Consider the following 24,849-nt stretch of genomic DNA (forward strand, 5'->3'; position numbering starts at 1 on the left):
CTACTTAAATAGTGTTATAACAAAGGTTAAATCGTTTAGCGACTTTCGAAATAATTAATAAACAACCAGAAAAAACTAGTTTCATTTTATATAACATTTGACACAATTGTTTTGTTTCGTTATAAATAAGTTTGAACATTACAATTTGGTTTAATATTATATAATATGCGGATTACATAGTCGCTTAATACAAATGAGATTCAATAGGATAATGGTTGAGTTGAAAATCAATATGGTAACGAGAATCTATGTATACATATGTACATACGTAATAAAAGAACATGTCCACTGAGGTCACATCAACGAGCCAAAACTACTGCTGCTAAGAATATGAAATTTATAGATTTTATAGTATTTTATGACGTCAGAACCCATTAGTTTATAGTGTTTTAGTTCTGTGAATTTACGTTACCGTCGATTAGAGGTGAATCCCTGAAATATAGAAACATATATTAAAGCTAGTATTCAATAACGCGACTAATATAATTTAAATATAAAATCCACCGTTTAAGATACAAGGCCAGAGAGATGGAGGATGTATTGAAGGATGTCTGTAATGCGGTTATCCGAATCGATCAAATCGTGACATTTAATATACTCTTAGCTTTCTAGCAAAATGTTTGGTGTGTCATCGAGTGATTCATACTTAGTTTGATGACCTGTCTCACCACTGTATTGCGAGTCGGTCTTTATAAAACTAACGGTACCATCGGCCACGGTCTTACGGGTTTCAATCGTGTTTTTGTATTGTTTAACATATGTTTCTATTGCTATATCTTTTAACGGCATGTTTATTAACGTGACGTCACGAATTGACAATATTCATGTTTGATAACAAATGACGCATTCAATTACATGATCTTTCAAATTATACAGTTTATTTCGATTAAAATGTTTTAAGGAAAAAGTTGTGTAACATTACTCATTAGTAAAGTTTAAGTAAAGTAAAAGTTTGCGTTTTTGTTACTACTGGAGTCGATTTAAATCAAAAATAAGGCGATTGATAAATAATTGTTAGCATTGTTTTTCTGTTATATATTCGAAAATAACATTTCGATATGTATATCGAAAATCAATCACTATACCTACATATATACCTAACTGCTCTGCTCTGTTGCATCCGTGTTAAACGTTACCGCTCCGCCCATAAGGTCGTAGCGTGATGTTATATTATGTTTTTTTCTATAATCTTTTTCAGTAATGGACTATCTAACCCAAAAAGATTACTCAAATTATATTATTCGGTATATCTTTCAACGTTTCTTTCAGCTTCATAATATATGTATAAGAAATTACAAAAATGTAAAGTAATAATCTTGAGTTTCGTAATATATTTCCATTGTTAGAGTATTTTACTTTCACGGTCTCAAACTAAATATAAGTGGGTCAAAAGTCGATCTGTGACAAAACACTTTAGGTCGAATACTGAGAGAATGTGTTGCAATACCGTCTTATTGATGATATTCAATTGGCAAAACTTATATCTGACTTGCAACGTGGAATATGTACAACTATTATTTATACTTAAATTTAAATTAGTGTATTTTTATTTGCGAGTTATTATAAAAATTCCTACTTTCTCTTTATAAACATTTTTTTTATAGAATAGGAAAGCGGACGAGCATATGGACCACCTGATAAGTAAATGGTCACTAACGCCCTTAGACATTGGCATTGTAAGAAATGCGCCACCAACCTTGGGAACTAAGATTTTATGTCCTTTGTGCCTGTAATTACACAGGCTCACTCACCCTTCAAAGCGGAACACAACAATATCAAGTACTGCTGTTTTGCGGTAGAATATCTGATGAGTGGAACCACCCACCATATGGGTAAATACCAATTTACCCAGACGAGCTTGCACAATCCCCTACCACCAGTGAACCATATATGTAAAACTTCATCGATAAGGGTGTTTTTTATTAACTATACTTTAAAGCCTTATTCATATTCCAATTCTGCGTAAATCCTGAGGTGTAACTCAATAGCTAAGAGGCTTCAGTTTCGAATTTGCAAATTTCACACCGCTTTACAGCAGCTGTATTGTCGAGCTATTGAGGCTTCCATCCATGGTTAAATAACACGATGATTGATCAAATATCAAACAAATTAACCGTTATCATATTTGGTAAGAGTAACAGTAGGTAAAACCGTTATTGTTTACTTAAAATTCATTTTATATAAAATGATAATTATATACAGTACACTAACAGCCTGTTAATGTCCCACTGCTGGGCTAAGGCCACCTCTCCCTTTTTGAGGAGAAGGTTTGGAGCTTATTCCTAAGGATAATTATACGCATATGTATAATTATGGTACGAAATGTATGTGTCACATTTTTTTCAAAGAAATGATTCACCGTTACTGTTTCCTATAAACCTTCTAAGTGGGCACTTAATAAATTCAATGTCAAGATTGCATTACATTTCTTAGTCTTCTTAAAGGTTAGTCGTCCGTTTTATAGTCTAAAGACTTGGAAAAAACTTTGGTTATAAATAAAGACGACCAACGAACTCATATAGTTTTCATTTTATTTTCATGATTTAGTTCCTAGTCAGAATAAAAATATTTATAAAATAAGCTTTTTTATATAAAAGGCTATAGTCATAACTCCCTTAAACTTCTCCCAATTTACTTGGGGGTTGGTGCAGTATGTACGAGAACATTGTCGTTTTCCAATCAGACATCACCTGTACACTCACACCTATTTTATGTATGATTCATCTTTCGCATAATAAATTCCTTAACTTAGTCTTAATTTTCATCCATCAAGTCTCATTTAAAAAAACTTTTAATCGCATGCTATTGTCTATGATTGATGTCACTTTTGGACTACCCCCTATGTACTAATTCGTTATCCTGTCCATTTTTGTCACACAACACTTCCGCCTCAACAATCCTATTTTAGCTTCATGTAATAATTTTTCATCCGTTTTATTTATGCCCCAGCATTCCAAGCCCATACATAAGGACCGGTCGCATTATTGATTTCCAGTGAACTGTTGCCATTTCATCTAACTCGAGTTAGGTTTTTCAAATAATATTTATGTGTACTATCACTTTGCACTAAAAATCCGAAGTATCGTAAATATGTGCAGGTTGGCAGTATACTTCACAACAACTTTTTAAAGAACAAAGTCAATCATTCCATTCCATACTCATACACTCGACGACTTTCGTACTCCGGCAGGTATCAAATATGAAAATGTACAACTAACAACTAAACTTTCAGGCCACATTTAAGCGTACATAAATGATGTTATTTGAAGCGAGTTGCTGTCAATCAACTGAAATAACTATAAATCGTTACATTAGGAGTAAATATATGATCGTTAATAATATTAGTAAAGGTAAGAGTTAATATTTTGAACACATTTACATAAACATTTTCCGGGAAGTTTCGTTTTACTATTATTTTTTGTAGAATAACTTGTTTATTCGGCGATTGCAAAAACTGACTTCAGAACGGCAGTTTTATTAAATGTTTGCACTATTCAATTCCAACTTATACAACAATGGTCACTCGTCTAACATGCTTAGTCTAGAACAATCTGATAAAGGCAACTTGATGAAACATCCAACTTTTATTTCTCTAAAGAAATATATCTTTGTACAGTATAAAATATAGATGTTTTTAAAAGAACCGATGAGCCTTCTTTACAAGCTCAACTACCAGTGGGACATTTATAAGCTGCTATTTTCTACGGAGGATCAAGTATTAAAACCGTAATGACCCCATGCGATTCTTAGAAATATGCTAATGTTGCTTAATTGTCATAAATAGAGAGTATATGTTATAGATCGATTTAGGGCAGTTTCGATTTGTAGATGATCATTACTTTTTTCGGAGATTTTTGTTTTAACTTTGCATAGGTTACAGCTTTGCAGATTGCCTACAGATTGGCTTACAGTTTCACAGATTGGTTGACTTGATAGTAATCGTTATATCCGCTTCTAAGAGCTGTAGTGTGAATGCCCCATACATAATGCATACGAAGTTTCAATTCCATTCTAGCCACTGATTGTTTTTTTATAAATTTAAATAAGTAATCCACAAATTTAGTTGTATTTCCGTCTTTATGCCTACTTTATTAAGATCTTCAGCAAGGCAAGGATATGAATAAAAACATCTATTGTTTAATATTTCATTTGTCTTGTGTAATACAAGACGCCTTTCTTATTTGCTAACATACAAAAATGTTCATAATAGTTTTTTATTAGTAAAAAAAACATTTTTTTATGAATATATATTTTACTATATTTTAGCCAAGTTAAAAAGGAGAAAGTTCTCAAATTGTCTGTGTCTATATATTATGTATGTATAATATTTCAGATATAATATTTTGTTTATGAACATTATTCAGATTTAGAATTATATTATAATCATAATTGTATTTGTTTTGTGACTTGATGTCACTAAATGTTTTCACAAAACATCAGATAAAACCTATCTTGAATATATCATAATAATTTTATATATATCTAGCCATAGCAAAATTCCATTGTTAAAACATTAAAGAATTCACATTGATTTTCTTGTATGTAAAAATAAAGGAATTTTAATTATAAAATTTTGGTTAATGTTGCTAAAATATTATTACTTTTTGCTTACCTCATACACATTTGGATGCCATACTTTTGTGAGAAACCTTATGGTGGGAGGTGAGTATGGGTAGTCTGGAGGGAACTTCATATGTGCCTGTAACAAAATAACACGTTATAGTAGAAGATTCTATAAAAACATAAAAAATCCAATAACTTCGATTATAATACTGGTAATATAATAATTATACTACATTTTAATGAGCTGAACTCATTTAAATGAAATAAAATAAAAAATACTGAAAACTAATAATTAAACTAAATAGCACACATATATTATTTTATGTTATTCATGTAATTTTATCTCACTTAACTTTAATTATGTTGTACTCAAATAATGAACTTGATAAAGTATAGAATTAACTTTATCAACTGAAAATATGTTGCACCTGGCAACACAAGAATACATAATGTTTATGAGAGATCTCTTCCTTAATTGTAGCCAAAACAGGTGATACTTTGTAAAGCTCTGACTATTCCATCATGGTAGGATTGACTCATCATTATTCTTCATTCCAAATAACATTTCGTGAAATTTGAAAGATAGAAGACATAGCATCATAGATCCCACTATTGACAACACAATAGTTATGTATGTAACACCCTTACTCATATTATAAATGTGAAAGTGATTTTGTTTGTTACACTTTCATGTTTTAACAACTCCATCAATTATTATAAAATTTAGTATTACTGTATTGTCTCAGGTACAGAAAACGACATCTAAGACCTGACTCCCCCCCCCCCCCCTTAATACGCGGGCGATGTTGCGGGCAAAAACATTTAAAAAGTATTAATAACATTATATATTATTATTATGGAAGTACTGTTTTTTATAACATAAATAGTGTTTGATTCTGTTATTCAAATAACAAGATGTTCATATTATCAGCTGCCAGCCAAGAATGCAATGCATTTTTGCTTAGATTAATAATATTCATGTGCAAGTGCAAAAACTGACTATATTTAATGTAATAAACATTGTATTTTTAACCTAATTCCCTGTCTGTAGTTGTTTGTTGATATTTATAAACTAAGATATTTAAGGATTTTTTTTTCAAATATACTTTTGAATCAATTTAGAATTAAGTTATAATATCACTGATTATTTTAAAAAACTTGTAGTTATTTATATTTGTTTTTTGTTCATTTTATTATACTAAAAATATAATAGTAATTGTATATATCCTATCAGTTATTACTTACACCGTTGCTTGCCTGGAAGAGATCTCTATGCAGCGATAAGGTCGCCATAATTGTACTTGTTTATTTAGGCTGTATACATGTTTTATATTTTTCTCTTTGTGGTGTATAATAAAGTATATAGTTTAGTAAAGTAATTGAAATTGATCTACTTATTGCTTGGCCACAATATCTTCTATCTTATTTTTCATACTCATATGTAGCGGGTTTGAAAATATTTTCAGTTCTTAAATTAACTTACTTTTATTTTGATGTCTTAACATAAAAATAATAAAGCTAATATTCACAGATTTCTAAACAAGACATACAATGAATTGTGATGTAGTGTGCTTGAAAATCGTAAATGTTATAAATTGCTTTCCTATATTTGAATAAATTGAAATTATTATAAAATATAATAGAATGCTCCTTATTGTACTGTATTATTGTGTAACATAGAACAAACATTGGCAATATTTGTTGTGTTGTTTTATGTAAAATCATTATTGGGCTGTTTCTTTAAAAATGTGAAATTAATGTGATACACAGTGCATATTTGTATCATTAAGCCATATCAAAATTAAATATAAATTATTCATTTGCTTTATATAAATAATAATGATTTCAGGCAATATAAATGCTTACTATTTTACATGATTATATAATTATTGTTGATAATTGTTTTGTTTTGTATAAGTTATAATTAAATTGAATATTCATTGATAAATAATGCATTTTATTGTATTTTTATAGTCATTTAACTTTTATTCCATTTTCCTTTTATGGAAAATATCAATGCAATGTTTTATGAGTCTGTATATTCTAAAGGTCAAGGTTAAGAATTATTTGTGTAACAACAATTGTCTCCGTATTAAAGCCATTTTTAACAATTCAAACATTACTTACAATTTTTAGTAAAGAAAAAGGTTTAAGATGAAGAAAAAAAAATGGATCACCATTCATATACAATCTCTAATCTCCCAATATAACCATCACATTGTTAGTCATAGTATTTCAAAATATTCGTATACAAGTTGTGACTCAGTAATAACTATTTTCAAAATTAAATTTCTATTCTTGGATACAAACAAGCCTATGTATATGTGTATAAGTAAGTATGTAAGCCTATGTATATATATATGTGTACTTTTTGTGTGAATTTTTATTCCTTATTTTGTTATGCTTCAGAAAGCTGAATAATAGACGGCAATCAATCATTCATGAGCTTTAATCACAATTGCAACCCACTGCTAGACATAGGCCTCTCAGGGTACTCCAACTCTCCTATTTTTCTTATAAAATATTAGTAAACCCTTTCAAATTTAATTAAGAAACACACCTTTTTTCAAGCAGTTCTTATCAAGCAGCTTTGAATCATTATTTTTTAGGATGAAATTGAATATAAGACTGGTTTGTATTGTATATTCTAATAAGAACTGACAAAAATACAACAGACACTTTTTCTAAAAACTTATTAACAACTATATTAAATTTATGTTTTGAGTAGAAATCACTAAATAGTAACTTTATTCTTTTTTATTGTTTAATGTTTATACATCAAAATAGTAGATTTATTGAAATATGTTAAGGATCACATGAGTATGCAAAATAGGATAGAAAATATTGTGGCTCAGCAATAAGTCCTTAATTACTTTTTATTTATTACTTAAATATTTTGATACATAAATTAAAATTGCATAATAAATTTAACAAAATAAAATAAATTTGACTATATTAATATTTATTTTTTTATAAAATGCTAAATAATTTATAACTCTTAATTCTAAGTTGATTCAAAAGTAAATTTGCACAAAATACCATGTATTTGTATATTAATATTCTTGTATACTAAATGATTACCTTCAATACATTACAAGTTTGATTAATAATATGAACTTTAGTGACAATTTTTTTTCTTTTATAAAATAGGTACACATTCAGGCAAATGTGTACCTATTTCTCTTGATGGTAAGTTGTCATCACTGCCCATACATATTAGCACTGTAAGAAATAATAATAATTCCTTACATCACCAATGCTCCACCAACCTTGGGAAATAAGATGTTATGTCCACTTTGTCTGTAGTCACACTGGCTCACTCACCCTTCAAACGGGAACACAACAATACTAAGTGTCTAGCCAGGCGGGCTTGTTCAAAGCCCTACTCGGTAAAATCCATTAGAAAGTATAGTAATCATCACGGATGTATTATTGAATTATTCAAACAGAGATGGTTAGTTTTTTGCACATGCTTGTGAAGTCATATTAATCTAAACATAAATGCATTGCAGTCTTGGCTGGCATCTGATATTATGAATGTGCTATGATGAAATAACAAAATACAAGGTTACGAACTTCTAATATTTTGAATAGCAATTAATTTTTTTAATTATCATGTGCATATAACTTAGACCATTTTAATATATACAGTATAAAATTGCTATAATTGTATAACTTGAATAAATATATATAAATTTGGCACAGATTATTACATTGTCCTTTATGATGTGTAACAAAGAACGTAATTATTTTTTGTCTAACTAGAAACATACCTCTCAAATTATCTATAAAATCTGAAAAGATCTTTAATCTTGTAATGTGCAAGCATTAAGTCTATTGGTAAGGTTATGTTTTCTAAATTTATTTCCTACTTAAAATTTTAGAATCGTAATGAATATAAGCTATTAATTTAACATTAAAAAATTTGAGTCAAACAGAATTTAAAAATATCTCGCATGACTGCACAACAATGAACTGTCTTACCTTGAAGTATCCGCCTTGGTACAGCGTATCAGGAGGTCCAAATATTGCAACTTCCCATTCAAACAAATTGTCCTCACCCAATAACTTCACTCGAAAACCTTCCACGGGCTCTTCTTGTAGACTTTTGTATTCTAAAGCCAAAGCTCTCAAAGCGGAACTAGTTGGTACCGTGCAAGACATTTTTATAAATTATTCTCGCCACTACAGACAGAAAATTAAAACTGCTATCTAGAGGTGGAGATTCTATTAACATAACACCGAGGAACTCTTCTCGCGATCCACGTATTCACGAGGCATTTCAACTAGTCTCAATTCACAATAACAACGAATGAATTTTGGTAAACATAATATCACCAAAAAATAATGGATTATTTGACTCGCGCACTATTCACAATAACTACCACTGTTGTAAGTTGATTATGACTAACCTTTAAAAATTGATTTAACCTATTTTAACAAAGTAAGATAAAACAATGAGAAAGTCTTAATTCAATGTGCAAACAATCGCAGTTCCAAGGAAAACGGCTGCGTGTTCATTCGTACACAGCTGCTACCAGAGTTGCCCGAGCGAATATTGTAGAACAGCTGTTAGTTATTTCCGTGCTTGATTGCGCAGCGATGTGACGCACGCTGGCGTTTATTGACTACGAAAGCTTTACTGCCATCTGATGTTGAGCGTTGTAAAAAATAAATAAATTATATTACTGAGACTTACGAAAAGTTTCTGAATAGTATTGCTAGTTGGCAGCACTTGCACTTCATATTTAGTTCTAATTTATACAAGTAGATGGCATAATGTGTTTCTAACGAACATATTATTATTCATTTATAAACTTTTACTTGAATAATATCAATTTTATTTAACGTACGCAATGCAGAAAGAAGGTAATAAAATATCTTTTATTGGATGTTTTTTAATATTTAGCCTACTAAGATACTAGTTTCAATACACATTTATTCGGGAGAAATTGATGAAAATAATTTCGGAGCATTTTGAATATGAACATGTTTTCAGGACTTGGGGTCAGGTTAATGGCTTTGTGATGTGTAATTTTACTAACACGCAATGCAAAAAGAAAGTTTTATGATATCGGTGTATCTGTTTGTGGCATGATAGCTTTTAAACATGATTTCGATGATTTTTTTATATACAAGTAGCATCCCCATCCGATTCGCATTGGAGAAATTTTATTATATCCATATTCTATTGATATAGGTACTTTAAAAGACAATTTTAATCTGCACTAAATGGCTAAGATAAAGAACATAAGGATTTATAATGAATTGGAGAAAATGGCATCGCGAAAATCTATAATTTTTACTGCATAAAAATATATATTGTCAGTGTGAACTTTACAAGATAGAAACATGCTAACTGCGGTCTTAAAAAATTCTACTATGTACATTGTTTTAATGTATATCTTAAAATTAAACCAACGTTAACCCATATAAGCGTGCAAAAATCATTTTTATGGCAAAATACCGTCATAAATTAGCTATTTTGTACAAAATATAATCGAAATTATATGCATATATCTTTATCGTGTAACGCTCTTCCTATTAGTGGAAACCGTATCAAAAGCCTTTGCTTGGCTTAACAGAATTTAGCGGAGATACAGAGAAAAGCAGACGGCGATTTTGTTTTATACATATCATATAAATCAGTTCAACCGTTTTAAATCACCAGCTCTCGTCGGTAAAGGATGCAATTATTTAACTCGCCCTTGCACGATCATACATTGCAATATATTTGATGGTATTGCAATAACCTTGAACTATGCTTTTACCAGAACAGTCTGCAGAATTCCTCGACGTTACGACGGCTCGCAAGATGCCTCTTCACGCCTCGTTTGAAGGAACCCGGATTGTAAGAGGAGGGAAAGACGTGAGCTGGTAAGGAATTTCATTTTTTGGATGTGTGACAAAGAAAGGAGTTACCAAATTTCTTTGTGCGTGATGGAATTGATGTCACAGTTAGGCGGTGACATCGAGAGCCAGCCAGAGCGAAGACTTATGAATTATGACTTTCCTGCTTCCCAGGAATTAGAGAGAATAATTTCTCAGAGCACTCGCCGCGATACAGTACTGATAGAAAGCTCTCTATCTCTCGACGCAATTGTAAAGACTACGTAAAGGTCACAAGCACCCTCGTGTTTGTGATTTTTACGTCGCCAATAATGCGGACCACACGTCGCTGCAACCGATTCAAGGCCTCCAGTAGGTACCATCCATAGGTAGCGGAGCCATCCCAAAAGTGTTTTGTACAACAGGCACAGTTGTTGTGGCGTGAAAAAACGCTGCACCTTGTTCAGAACTCCGAGTTTCCGTGAAGCTGTTTTTATAACAGCCTCGATGTAATCCCTTGGACTAAGGTCACAGCGAACATCAATATCGCCATGCTAGGGGCATTGCAATTTTGCTTTGTATCACCAACGGAGTCCCACAGAGGAAGGGAAGAGGGGAAAATGGTGATTTTTTCGCTGTGAGAGCGCATACTTGTTTTCTTGGCATTAAACTCAACAAGATTATCAGAACCCCATTTGGCGATGAGCTCTAACGTCCTATCGAGTTCAATGACAAGATTCTCCCGCCTCTCCTCAGTTTCCGCCCGCCCAGCCACTGCGCGTCCGTGGTATCCACCATGCACTATCATCTGCATAGCAATGTATGTTCCCAAGAGAGAGCATATCATTGATATGCAAAAGAAAGAGTGTGGAAGATAGCACAGATCCCTGGGGGACCCCAGCATTCACTACATAGAATTGTGAAGCGCAACCATCTACTAAAACACGAAGGCTACGCTTGTGTAGGAAGCTGGCAATCCAGGTGCATAGCTGAGCAGGCAGACCATATGCCGGTAGCTTGGAGAGAAGACTTCTGTGCCAGACCCTGTCGAAAGCCTTGGAGATATCGAGGCTGACAGCCAACGATTCTCCATGTTTGTCGATAGCTTCACCCCAGAGGTGCATTACGTACGCTAGAAGATCATCTGTGGACCGTTTTGGTCGAAACCCGTACTGATGATCATTAATTAGACAGTGATCTTCTAGGTAATGGATCAGTTGGTTGTTTAGAATCCGTTCCATCACCTTACAAAGTACTGATAGCTATTGGCCGATAATTTGCCGGGTCAGACCGATCCCTTTTTTTGGGAACCGGTTGCACATTAGCTCTTCTCCAAGCCTCCGGCACACATCCCGAAGAGAGAGAGAAAGTTGGAACAGGCGCGTTAACACAGGAGACAGCTCCGCTACGCACTTCTTTAGCACTATGGCTGGTATTCCTCCGCACGCACTTGATCGTATGGCCACACGAAGGTATTGTAGGTGGCAGCGCACTACAATCATCGATGACGGAATTATCAGCAAAGAGTTTAGTCAGGAGATCAGAGATTAGAGAGCTTGCTCTTGCGGACTGTGAGCTAGTGATCCGTCCGGATTTCTGAGCGGTGGCAGCGAAGGTTGGTTTGAAATTATCCCACCGCTAAACATAATGACTCTGCATTCCGTGTGTAGAACACACACAGAATGGTTTGAGGGGTGAGTGAGCCATCGTAATTACAGGCACAAGACATCATAGATCACATAGTTGGCAGTTCATTGACGATGTATGGAGTGGTTTACACTTTATGCATTATCAGTGACTATGGATAAACGTGATCAGTTATCACCAGGTGACATATTTGCTCATTTTCCTTCTTAAAATAAAGGCTTTTGTATAAACTGGCTTCAACGTTTACTGTTTCTAATTAGAATAATGTTGATTTTAAAACATCCTGAAAATTTCTCCAAGCCTCAATATGATATATCGATATGAATAGTTTGTTCAAAGATCACTTGACCGGGACAAGATGATGAAAAAGAAAGGTGGTTATAAAATTTCAGTTTTTATAATAATCGTAATGCCATCAAGATAGGACTCATTAGATTGGTTTCAATAGTCTGATGAGTCTGGTGCAGGTGAGATGACGTAAGAAATAGAAAACGAGTACATTAAGCGAAGACAGTAGACTTAAATCCGGCCAATATATATTTTTTAAAATGCTTTTTGTAAGTTTTTTAAACTACTTTTGGCACAGCGTTAGGAAAGAAACTTGTATGTTCAAAATTCTCCCACATGTGTGTCCACCATTGGAACTGAAACTCTATATGTCTTTAAAAGAAGATGCTTTTAACCAATGGCGTAGCTATCGTAGGGCCAGGTGGTGCAGTGCACTAGGGCCCCGGAGCTCAGGGGACCCTCTAACTTCATCTTTGAAAAGAGAGGAACATAAAAGAAAAAAAGAAAAAATAATCTTATGTGGTTTTTTTTCCTTTATTGATCTCATCTGTATAATAAATATTCTATATTGTCATGTTTATTAATTCCCATTTTCTTCTATTAAACACAAGATTCTAGAGTCCCCTCATAGAGACGACGTATGGATTTAGCCTATTAGGGATAAGTTGAACTCACTGTTTCCTATTCTTGTTCCTATCTATAATTTTGAAGGCCAATATAAGTTCAAGCTACGCGGAAAGAGGTGATGAGGGCCCGATTCTTTCCTTATGCCCTTGTCCACCTAGCTACGCCACTTCTTTTAACCAGCCGTGTTTTGTTAAGTAGTGGATGGATGGACAGGCAATGGTACTAAAGGAATAAATAAATTTTAAAAATGGTAATAGGTAAATTCAAAAAAAGCAATAAATATTATGATTACGTTCCGGTTTGAAGGGCGAATAAGCCAGTGTACAGGCACAATGGACATAACACCTTAGTTCCTAACGTTGATGGCACATTGGCGATGTAAGGAATGATTAATATTTCTCGTGGCAGGTGGTCTATGTGCCCGTCCGCCTACCTATAACACAAAAAAAATCATTTATATATATAGCTAATTCACATTAATGGTCATGCCATGAATGTGACAAACTCAAATTAATTCCAAAATTGCATGACGCTGCGAACACTTCATTATGTCCGCCATAGATAGATATAACCGAATTTCTTAGAGCACTTACACGGTACAGTTTGCCAGCCTAGTTTAACCATATAAAATAGCAGTTAGGCTGTTGAAGCTGTCTGTGGAGACGGTGGCACCGAAAATGGACGACAATGATATGCTAGCTTTAATTTTTAACGAGTTGAAAGACACCTAGCTCTATAGTTTCACGTCCTGGCAAAGTCAAAACACAACACTTTTAAGAATGTATATCTATGAATTTTACGGTTTATAATATATGACATATTACGGTATACTCAGTGATTAACAATACTCTTATTCTTAGTGCATGCAATCAGTTTGTGGGCGCGTGATTCAAAAGTGGCTCGCCCACCATCGCCTTGTAAAGGCAACGAAAACCGGGCCTTGTGCAACCTACGGTTAATACATATCGCTAGAAGTTTTCGATCATACATTAAATTGTCTTACATTGAATAATTTTTGGTTTTTTATATTCTTAAATGGTCATTAAATTACGAAAAGTTTAATATTGAACCACCTACGCCAATCATTGATAACTTGAATTTACGTCTTCTAAAGATATGAAATTAATTCGTAAGGTAAAATATTAAGACTACAGATACTTTATCAAGATAAATAGTATGCGATAACGTTCTAGAATTTTAAGGCATATTTTGGTGTGGTTTAAACGTTTCAACATATTTTTTTTAATTGTAATACAATTTATGTATCGTCATCTTTAAAATTAATAAATATTATGTAATTTTAAGATCATTATTGCACGGGTTGTAAGTATTGAAAGTAATACTGAAGTTTTTGATTTCCTAAGACTACTACTTCGTAATATTTTAATATAAGTAATAGTTAAAGTAATTTCTAATTGAACTAAATATGCACATACAACATGTTAAATATGTGATAAAAATTACATTAATTTTGTGCGTTGCGTGTTTATTATAAGAAATATGTCTAATTTACTCTTTCGCGTCAAATGACTGTTGCTTATTAAAAGAAAAAGAAAAGTCAAGTAACGTTTCTTTATTATTGAAACAAATAATTTTAGATTTAATTATGTTTCTTATAGATGTTAAATATATTTTGCTAGATTGTTGATGTTTAAGGATTATTTGTTGAATATTTTTTAATTGATTATTTTGCGCCATTCAACGCTTTTCTTTGGTATAAAGCTATGCTGTATACTATAAAAAACATATAATTGTAAAATTGCCGTCCCATCGGATTATGAGAGTTAGGGAATAGAGAGTGCACCTGTGTTTGCGCACACACTTGTGCACTATAATATCTCCTGCGAAGTTGGCTAATCTCTCTTGAGATTGGTTGCCGTGGCCGAAATTGGTCTGGAGGAAATTATTATTGTAGAAAGTATATAAATATGACGATGATTGTGGAAGACGTTGGAAAAAAACATGCAGACTGGGAGCTTTGCTGGTGTGCGTCGCGTAAATTAATAGAGTTATATAGTGTAAGTTTCATACTGTTAACCCTTATTTTACGTTGAAGCCATGTAGTTTATTATAATAATATAATGTTGTCATATCTAACAGCCTGCAATATTTGGTTTATCGAAACAGGTAAACAACTATGCTGATTTAATTTTTTTTAAATTTATTTAATTACATATAAATTTATATGAGTACAAATCGCGTAGAACCCTTGCCTTTCATCATAATCCGCTTTTCCTTATCCAATAGAATTGGGTCGACGCATAAACTGCATGGTATGGAGAATAACGGCTAGCCGTTTGCTTGAAACCAACACTATGGTGGGTTGGATTGCGATCACCATAAGTGTTTAAGGCGCTTACATCCTCGATTAATGGATGCGCTTAACAAAAATCCCAAATCGGCTCTTATGACATTCTTATGACATCGGCTATATTCCGCTTTGTCGGTATAGCGCGGCGCGATAACTTGGCTTTATTTGGTATTACTTTTTATATATTATTTAAGAATTGAAACGCACACCAAAGGAATATAAAAAATATAATATGATAATTACATAAGTATTCATCTTGATTTATTACAATAATATAAAATATGGTTTATATTTATTTAAATTACAAATGTAGATATTTTTTAATAACTTCTAGAATTAAAACTAAAATAATAAATAAGTATTTATTTCATGAATGGTAATTATTAAACTATCCATACATAAAGTCCATACATGAAGTCTTAACAATATCTCCCGAAATATCAGAAACGCGTTACGAAACGTTATTTTCTTAAAGTGAAGACTTAAGTGGGTCATATCGAGTAATGTACTCTGTACCTAAGTATACGTGTGTCATGGTTAGACTGGATTAAATTGAACGTTACCAAAGACATATGTTAATACAACACACGTACATTGTCACCGTAAACGGATCATGTCTATGTCATCCCAGAATAAAATCAGTTATTCCTTTATAATATTCCTTTGCATGCATCATGTTGAGGTCCGTAATTATGTTCATTTAGCATGGTTTTTCTTGAGCTTTTGTTTTTCTTTTTCTTATCTTTTACTTGTATGTCTTTTTCTTCCTTGTGAGTGTGCAATAAAGTTGTTTAATAATAATAGTAATATTGATTTTATTTTTCGAAGTCCTCTTTTCCCAATTTTAAAAGATTTACATACTCATGACTCTACATAAAAGCAAAACCTTAATAAGAAAATAAGTAAGAAATATTTGGTATTGATTTAAATATTGTGGAATTTATTTATTTGTTCTAGATCACGTTGTTGTTATTTTTTAGACATCCAATGTTCTAAAATTATCACTTAGTACTAGTTGAGAACCATTACTTTACAACTATTATTTTTATAGTAAGTAAACGTCATTATTTATTTTTTGCCATTATATTATGTAATGTAACAAGAAAAAATAGTTAGAGTGTAATAAAATATTTTTTATAGGAATATACGAAGTAGACACATGTATTATAAAGATAGTGTTTTGTCTGTGTTCATAACACAATACAAATACAATAATATAATAATAATACAAAATAAGTAACAGCTTGTGAATACCCCACTGCTAGGCTAAGGCCTTTGCTCTCTTTGAGGAGAAGGTTTAGAGCTTATTCCACCACGCTGCGTCAATGCAAGGTGGTGGATAAATATGTGACAGAATCTCAGTGAAATTAGATGAGATAGACGCGGAAGTCTCCTCAATATATTTTCGTTTAACGCTTCGTTCATGTGCTTAATTCATCTCGTCGAGTACGAGATTCATTAGTGTTTGTCTAGGTTTGAACCCGTAATCATCGGTTAATATTCATCACGGGGCCATCTCGGTTCGTACTTATAAAATATTTTTTATTTCTTAAATCATAGATAGGTAAAAAATAAATGACAAGTCTATTATATTTTAATTTAAATGAAACCAATCTAAATTAAAAATTATATGGCACAGATACTGATAAGTCATTTTTCTTGTGTGCTAAGGTCGTGGGTTCAAAATAAACAATATATTTACTCATAACAAAATGGAATCATTTGTTATTGTTTAATCGGGATTTTATTGGTTAATTTACCTCTTACATTAATGCTTTCCTTCTAAATTAATACGTCTTATTTCTGAAAACTCAATGTATGTCATGGCTTTTATGCGGCTTGAGTATTACTAACAACTAAATGAATGTAAAAAAAACACCGCATAAATATACTCGTATTGGTTTTTAAATAGCAATTTTAATTAAGCTAAAATACTGATATCGCTCAACAATCTTTAAAATACTCATCTAATATATTATTATTTCGAGAAATGACATAAGCGTATGTGACTTATAAATTTACTAAAATATATATTATTAAGCAATGAGTACTTTTTATTACGTCTGTGCATAAAAATAGATATGATCAGATTTATTCACATAACAAATAACAACTAAGGTAATGAAAGTTGTGACATATGTAAAGTGTATTAAAATTGCAAATATTATATTGTCCGTGTGTATTCATTAAGTAACATTCGGTAAGCCATTTTTGGTATTAGTCCAACACGGAGATGTAAGCGCTTACGTGTCGCGAAGGTCTGGTGGGCGATCAAGCCGGCATCAAGGTGCGAGGGGGGCACCGGGTCGCACTCAGACTCCGCGAGCCAGTCGCAAGAAGCGCGCGCGCATGCAGCGACACGACACGAACGACTCTCGCGAATTGTTTATTATATAGTTAGATAGTTACATGGCAATAGTTTGACTTTTTTATTATGTGATAATATATTTTATTTAGCATCGTGTGTAAGGTTATTTAATCGTTATTATTTAAGAATCTCGTTTAAAATAAGATTATTTAATTTTCGTTAAAATACGTAATTAAGTGGGACCAAAATGACTATAAAAAATAAAAAGACTAAACAATCAAGTACGTCCGAAGTTACGTCATCAAAGAGTGCGTCGACTAGTGTCCAGAAGTCTAGCACATCGACATCTGTGCAAAAAAGTAGTAACACTCTTCACAAGGTCAGCTCTTCTGGTAAGAAAGTACGCTACATTGATGTTAAAGTCGAGGAAGATGACCCGCTTATGATTACTGATATATCTGATCATGCGTCGATCAGTGGTTCTACTATATCAGAACATTATAATAGCCACCCTAACTACATAATAACTGAGGCTCCTTCGGTCTCCGATTTATCACAGATAAGATCTCATGAGCACCATGTGAGCGATATGGCTCAAGCAACTACTGGTGAGTTTATATCTAGCTCTGTGCTACAGGAGTCCTCATCATCACACCAACAGAGTTCTAAAAGTGAAACCTATGAGACTTCTTCGACATCTGTTCAACACTCTGGTTCTAGTCACAGTCAAACGTTTGACAGAACCATGGACTCTTCCGTTGACAATCAGACACTTAATACGGCGTTTATAGACAACGCGGCACATAATACAACAGGATCAAGTAACACATTCCTGTCGAGATCGAATGGAGCAAATGCAACCGATTCGTTTATTCAGTCCGAGCGTCAGAATTTAGTAAATCAACAATCAAGTTTCAATCAAGATCAAACGAAAAACCAGTTTACAACAAATGTAAAAAATACCAGTTCAGGTGTTTCAAACAATAAAAATATTCGCGAGAATGAACGTAGCACAGTTATTGACCCCTCGCGTCGAATCCAGACCGTGGGGTCAGATCGTTCTAATTTTTATGGTGGAGAAGGCACTCTTGACAAAAGTGGCAAGACAAAAGAGTATAGCAGCACATCACATTCTAGTGAGTCTAAAAGCAGCAATGTAACAAAATCATCATCATCTTCATACGTTGTTGAAATTGTCGATGGAAAAGAACGTATAATTGATAGCTCAAAGAGAGAATGGGGTGATGCCCAGGAAAATGCAACTAAAGAAGACTATTCAAGCGTTAGTGGAACTGGAATAAAAACTGAAACGGCTTACGGTATTCAAAATTACGACATGAAATCCAAATATGATACTGGTAAAGATGGAAGCAAGCCAACTAGTGAAATGACTATGAGAGAAAACTCTAAATTTGTGAAGGATGGAAATCAGATAACAAGCCATGAGAGTCTAATATCTCAAAAAGATAATGCAATTCAACAACAACACAGCTCGACACAAGAACAAATAATGTCTGGTGATTCGACCCGTGAAAATATAACATCTAGAGGCAATATTCAATCTACATTGTCCAGTGATATAGATAGCCATCACACTGATAGAAATATCGTTGAAAGTAATACCACACAAATGAATAAAGTGAACAATCAAACCAACAATCAAATAAGCAACGTCAGGCGCAATTTCAATCAAACTGATGCATCCAACTTTTATGGCTACGATTCCACAATACAAAACCAACTTAAAAAAGTTGGCAATATTTTGCAAGTTTCCGATACAGAAAACCTTAACTATTCAACGAAAATTTTAAAGAGTAATACAAGCAGTGCACAGCAAGAGTCGACATCATCGTATGTGTTGGAAGTTGTAGATGGAAAACAAAGAATTGTAGATAGTTCCCATAGAGAATGGGGAGACAGTAAAGATCGATCAACATACGAAAAAAGTCACCAAATAAGTGGTACTGATATAGAACCACAACATGAGTATTCGCGTCATGTTTTGGACAAAGAGTCATATTACGATACTGGAAAAGAGGGAATACCTAAAAGTGGCACATATGTTACAGAGGAATCTGCTTTATATAAAAATGGAAAAGAAATTGCTTCAACAAGTAATACTTATGGTGGTGACTTCAGGAAGAAGCCAGCTATAACTGAACACCCTACTGATATAGATGATATTCAACATAGAGGAAACACTACAACATCGACACATAAAGATGTAAAATCTGATAATTACGTTACTTCCAGCGACACACAATCGCACGTTCAAGACACTAAAGACGTTACAAAAACTACTGACTTTATTACGACCGAGACACAAAACCTCAGCAAACAGACATCTTCTACATCGAAATCACAAACTAAAGATACTTTAACTACGTATGAAAGAAGTACTGGAACATGGAATGGTAAATTTACTTACGAAACTGATGATGATAGACCTAAGAGACCAAAACAAATGTCTCCTTTTGGTAGACCTGAACAGCCAAAACATCACTTAAAAAGACAAGATACAGAAGAAAATATTATTTTGTCTTCAAGAGATATAAAAGACTTTACATCTATTAGTGACTTACGTAAAATCATTGAAACTTCTCAGACTAATAAAGACATAACTGTGAGTAACAACAACATAGTTATAAAGAGAAATATCGACGACAGAGTATTAAAGGAAATTATAGATACAGTTAAAAAGTATCCATTCAAGAGAATAGACAAAGTTTCTTTTGGAACTAGGATCAATGAAGACGTAAAAGACTTGTACGAAGGAATTGATACAGAACAAACTACTATTATAAATACTACAACAGGCGATACGATCAAAAAATCGTTTGAGGTTGAGAAAACAAAGAGTCAAATTGAAGTAACTCGTTATATAAATGATAATGGTATAACCAGAAAAATAACTACTTATGAAGATGCGAAAGAAGATGAGAAGATAAAGACTGACGTTTTTGTCGACAATAGCTCGTTAGACATCAGAAACTTGGTAAGTTTATAGATATAATAAATCATTTTATATTATTCTTATTGTCATTATACTGTACGTATATGATTATATTCTGTACAGTAACAGCCTGTAAATGTCCCACTGCTGGGCTAAGGCCTCCTCTCCCTTTTTGAGGAGAAGGTTTGGAGCTTATTCCACCACGCTGCTCCAATGCGGGTTGGTGGAATACACATGTGGCAGAATTTCGATGAAATTAGACACATGCAGGTTTCCTCACGATGTTTTCCTTCACCGAAAAGCACGAGATATTCATCTCGTGCTTTTCGGTATAACAGAAATTAAGCACATGAAAATTCAGAGGTGCTTGCCCGGGTTTGAACCCACGTTCATCGGTTAAGATTCACGCGTTCTTACCACTGGGCCATCTCGACTTTCTCTCATCTCGATATTCTGTACATATATAATTATATATACTATTTTTTCAATAGAAGGATGTCCGAACAACGAAAGATGTACGCGAATACGACGTGGTCGATCGTGCTATCACCGACACCACGAGGGAGGACACTGTCGTCAGCACCATCTACGACGAGACCATCATAGATGACCGAAAAACTGTGCGAGATGACAGAAACGTCATAGAAAAAACTGTCTACATTGATGAGACCAGGCCAAAACAAGGTGGCCCCAGAAAACCAGAGAAAATAATCGAGAAGGAACAGTGCATATGCGAAATCTGTACTTGTGGGTGAGTATTTAACATTTTTACCATATATGAGTTGTTATGATTCATTTTTACATCATGAATTTATTAAATTCAAGGTTAGGCTTCGTCACTATAGATACATACAATGATTTTTTTTATTAATCACGCTCATTTTAGCTGGTTATACATTGTTGAGTTTAAATTGTACTTATTTATTAATTTTAAGGTGAATTTATTTAGTACTGATTCCATATAGTACGCAGTTAATAAATAAAAAATAGAACAAACTTCTTAATGCTTATTTATATTTAATTAAATCTGAATGAATTTTATACATTGATTAAGTACACTATTTTCTTTTTAGTCAATTGTAAAAGGTTATTAGTTTTATTTAATTATTAATAAGGTTAATAAAAAACAATCGTATAATTTGTGTTAAGTAGGCAGGTACAGATAAAAACCTTCATAAAACTTTTGAAAATACACTTAAGGATACTTTATCTGTAACTATAATTTACTATACTTAGTCGACTATGCATCAGACAAACGAAATCATTAAGTTGACACTTACGTAATATCCTCTGCTATGCAACTGCTTTATATAATATGATAATTTTCCACAATTTAAGATTAGGTAAAGTGAAAAGATGGAACAGTTCACTGACTCTAGCTATAAAATTTATTGTTCACATATTTTGGCTAAGTGCCTAACATCTCTAGTACGTTTGAATTTCGATTGTTTGACCTTCAATTGTTTTTCGAAACTGCCAGCATCAAATTTAAATCAGTATAATATGCATCAGTGACGTACTTCATAGTTAATTCGTAGTCAAAATAAATAAAATTTTATAGCTATCAAGCCTATAAACAAATCTTATTTCGGTGACGATGATGCGTTACTCATATATTATTGGTGAAGTCCTTATACTTACAGCGTAGGTTGTTAGCTCAAACTAACGTCCACGGTATCTCGTTTCAATTGTCAAGCAATTTGTATCAATTCTTAAATACTTTCAAAAAAATTGATTAGAACATAAACCCTTTTTATTTTAGCACTTGTTATGCATTGTTGCAGTAGATACAATGAATAAACAATAATAAAAATAAAAATGAATGAATATCGATATTCTACTTTAAAGTTATTACATTGTCAAAGATTAGGTAGACTTGTTACTTTTCAGATTAGATTAATAATAATCTTTTAAATACGGGTTACGTGATAGTACATAACACACAATCTTGATAAAAAAACTTTATTTTTTAATATAATATATATATTTTTTCAATTTTAATTTCAATCTGCATTACCGCAGTGGTTCAGTCTAAGATGCGCTTAGCACATATTTTTTTAAGAGTAGTATAAAATAATAATAAGAATGAATAGATATGTGATAAATTTAAAGGAATAGCACGGAGTTTCAAAGTATGAACATTCTTTTATATAAATCAATAACGAGTAGGTAATAGTCGGAATGTAGGCGAGGTGGTAGCGCCTACTCAGTCGTACAAGTTGCTAACATTTTGTACTTCAGGGTTCACGTAGCTTATCCCAACAAATTATATTATTAAATTATAATTATTATGCTTACTACTGGCATTAGCTAATTATTAAAAACTGGATACTAATTTGACATTTTATGTTTTTGAAAAAAATAGTTCGACAACCCTAATTTATGAACCAGTCTTTGCCCACAAACCCGACGGATAACTATCTCGTGATACGATTTTGCTATGAATAAATTATTAAATTAGGTTCGAAAGATAAATTGTAATCATAAAATCGTTTTAAATATATTTAAAGTAGCAATTAAATATTCACATCAAATACAGATTATACAGACGATAATATAAACTATTTGTCTATTACCATTATTAAAGTTATGGTAGGGTTAATTACCGTACGCGTGCAACTATCAGCATTGCATTGTTTAGAGTTTTGTTTCAAAATATTTGTAGCTTTCTACATTTTGAGGGATATAGCGTGCTTCTCAAACATTATCCACGACCTCGAATTTATCTGTCTATTACATTCTTAATCATTTCCAAATGTTAACAGTGCTTAAATGTAGTTTCGTTAAATATACTGTATCATTCTAGTCGACTTTATAATTTAATACATTAATCATAATAACTATCTGGTTAACATAATTACATTATAATCGAAAGGCATAAAAGCTTTCCGAAAAAATGTTAGCTTTAGTATTGCCAAAACCTTTACTACAAAAACATGTTCAAATGACCATTCCCAAACAAAGTTTTCTTTTGTAAATTATCAACAGAATAAAAAGCAAAATGAACGAGAAAATTTGCTGATGTTACCGTTACGATATTGTAGAAATTGTAAGTGTATCTGAAATTCTCCACATTAGTTAATCGGGAGCATTATGAGTCAATGATCATATAATTACAACGAATTAAATTTGCTGAATTTTTCTCTTTTTGCGTTATATACGAGCAAATAGTTTTTATAACTGCATTATGCATTCTACGACCGATTTAATTTTATCGGTACATACATTTTATGACTGTGGGTATTTGTAGGCTGTAATCTTCTCACGTTAAAAAAATATTTTTCTTTGTGCTAGTTTACCACGTATAGTTCGCAAACAGTTCCTATTAGGTATTAGAAGAAATCGCAGAACTAGTTTATAACTGGTATCTTAAGAAAGCTCAAACACCATTTATTTTTTTATAGTTTGTCGTTTCAACTTGATGTCTGTTAAAATAGTAATAATTTAAATCACGTTTTATTTAATCTTTTGTTAATTTGAGAGAGTAATTGAATATTTTCCTCAAAATAAAGTAATGTATAGGCCTGTAAGTCCTATTCCAACCACGCTGCTCCAATGCGGGTTGGTGGATATAAAACCTGTACCTATACATAAGTTATTAATAATAAACAATATCTTTATTGCAATCTCTCTTTGCATTATGTATTTTGTATAATATGATTAATATCCTACGCATCGTCTCTAATTTTAGAAAATAGCATAGTAATTTGTCTATTACAAGTTTTGATAAACAAAAGTCGTTATACGGTCTTCATGGGTAGCTTTTAAAATATTTTTTTCTCTCGTCGTATTGCCACCGCTTAACCACCGTGACATTTCACATTACACAGGTGTTAATCTAATGGCCTTACATTCCTATTAAATGTCGATGTTTTAGTTACTGTTTAAAAAACACAATGAACTTCACGAAAAGCGTTGTTAAATATATGTATTACACAAGGTTGCTTTCCTAATAGTAAAATCATATAAACAGTAAAGTGAACATTAAATTTCAATACATACGTTTTAAATATATCTCTTGGCATTCCTTTATACCAAACGGATATTGATAATATTTTTTGTTGAACCTAAAAACGAATGCATTATTTTCGACGGCGAATGTATACTTTTTTATTGAACCGGTTTAAAAGTTACGAAATCCAGTTAATAATAATTGGAACATTCAAACTCAAGTTAGAAAATATTGAATACAAGAAACTTATTATACTATCTTACTTTAATTTCATGCAATATTATATTTATTGCAACATTAATAATTATTATCAAAATAAGAAAACTACGCCAAATGAAATTTACTACTTTATATATAAAATTGCAAAATAA

The 24,849-nt window shown here is 32.3% G+C and overlaps 2 protein-coding genes across 51 annotated transcripts in view; one reads left to right on the forward strand and one right to left on the reverse strand.

The window, feature by feature from the left end:
• LOC126775130 (ubiquitin-conjugating enzyme E2 R2) overlaps nt 1-9,157 on the reverse strand; it is a 33,421-nt gene extending 24,264 nt beyond the window's left edge. Inside the window, exons 1-2 of the mRNA XM_050496910.1 lie at nt 8,548-9,157; nt 4,613-4,699 (exon numbers count right to left, since the gene is read on the reverse strand). Of these exons, the coding sequence (XP_050352867.1) occupies nt 4,613-4,699; nt 8,548-8,727 (267 nt within the window). The 5' untranslated portion in view covers nt 8,728-9,157. The remainder of the gene's footprint in view (nt 1-4,612; nt 4,700-8,547) is intronic.
• Nucleotides 9,158-17,584: 8,427 nt separating this feature from the next.
• Nucleotides 17,585-24,849, forward strand: part of LOC126774802 (titin) — a 32,918-nt gene continuing 25,653 nt past the window's right edge. For 47 of the 50 annotated variants that reach the window (XM_050496379.1, XM_050496368.1, XM_050496391.1 and 44 more), the window contains exons 1-2: nt 17,586-20,568; nt 21,018-21,277. In XM_050496379.1, the coding sequence (XP_050352336.1) occupies nt 17,821-20,568; nt 21,018-21,277 (3,008 nt within the window). In that variant the 5' untranslated portion in view covers nt 17,586-17,820. Of the gene's footprint in view, nt 20,569-21,017; nt 21,278-24,849 lie in introns of all 50 variants that reach the window. The other 3 variants (XM_050496366.1, XM_050496382.1, XM_050496396.1) reach the window with 1 other exon arrangement.

This window comes from Nymphalis io, chromosome 17 (genome assembly GCF_905147045.1).
Source record: "Nymphalis io chromosome 17, ilAglIoxx1.1, whole genome shotgun sequence".
In the NCBI taxonomy this organism is placed as follows: domain Eukaryota; kingdom Metazoa; phylum Arthropoda; class Insecta; order Lepidoptera; family Nymphalidae; genus Nymphalis; species Nymphalis io.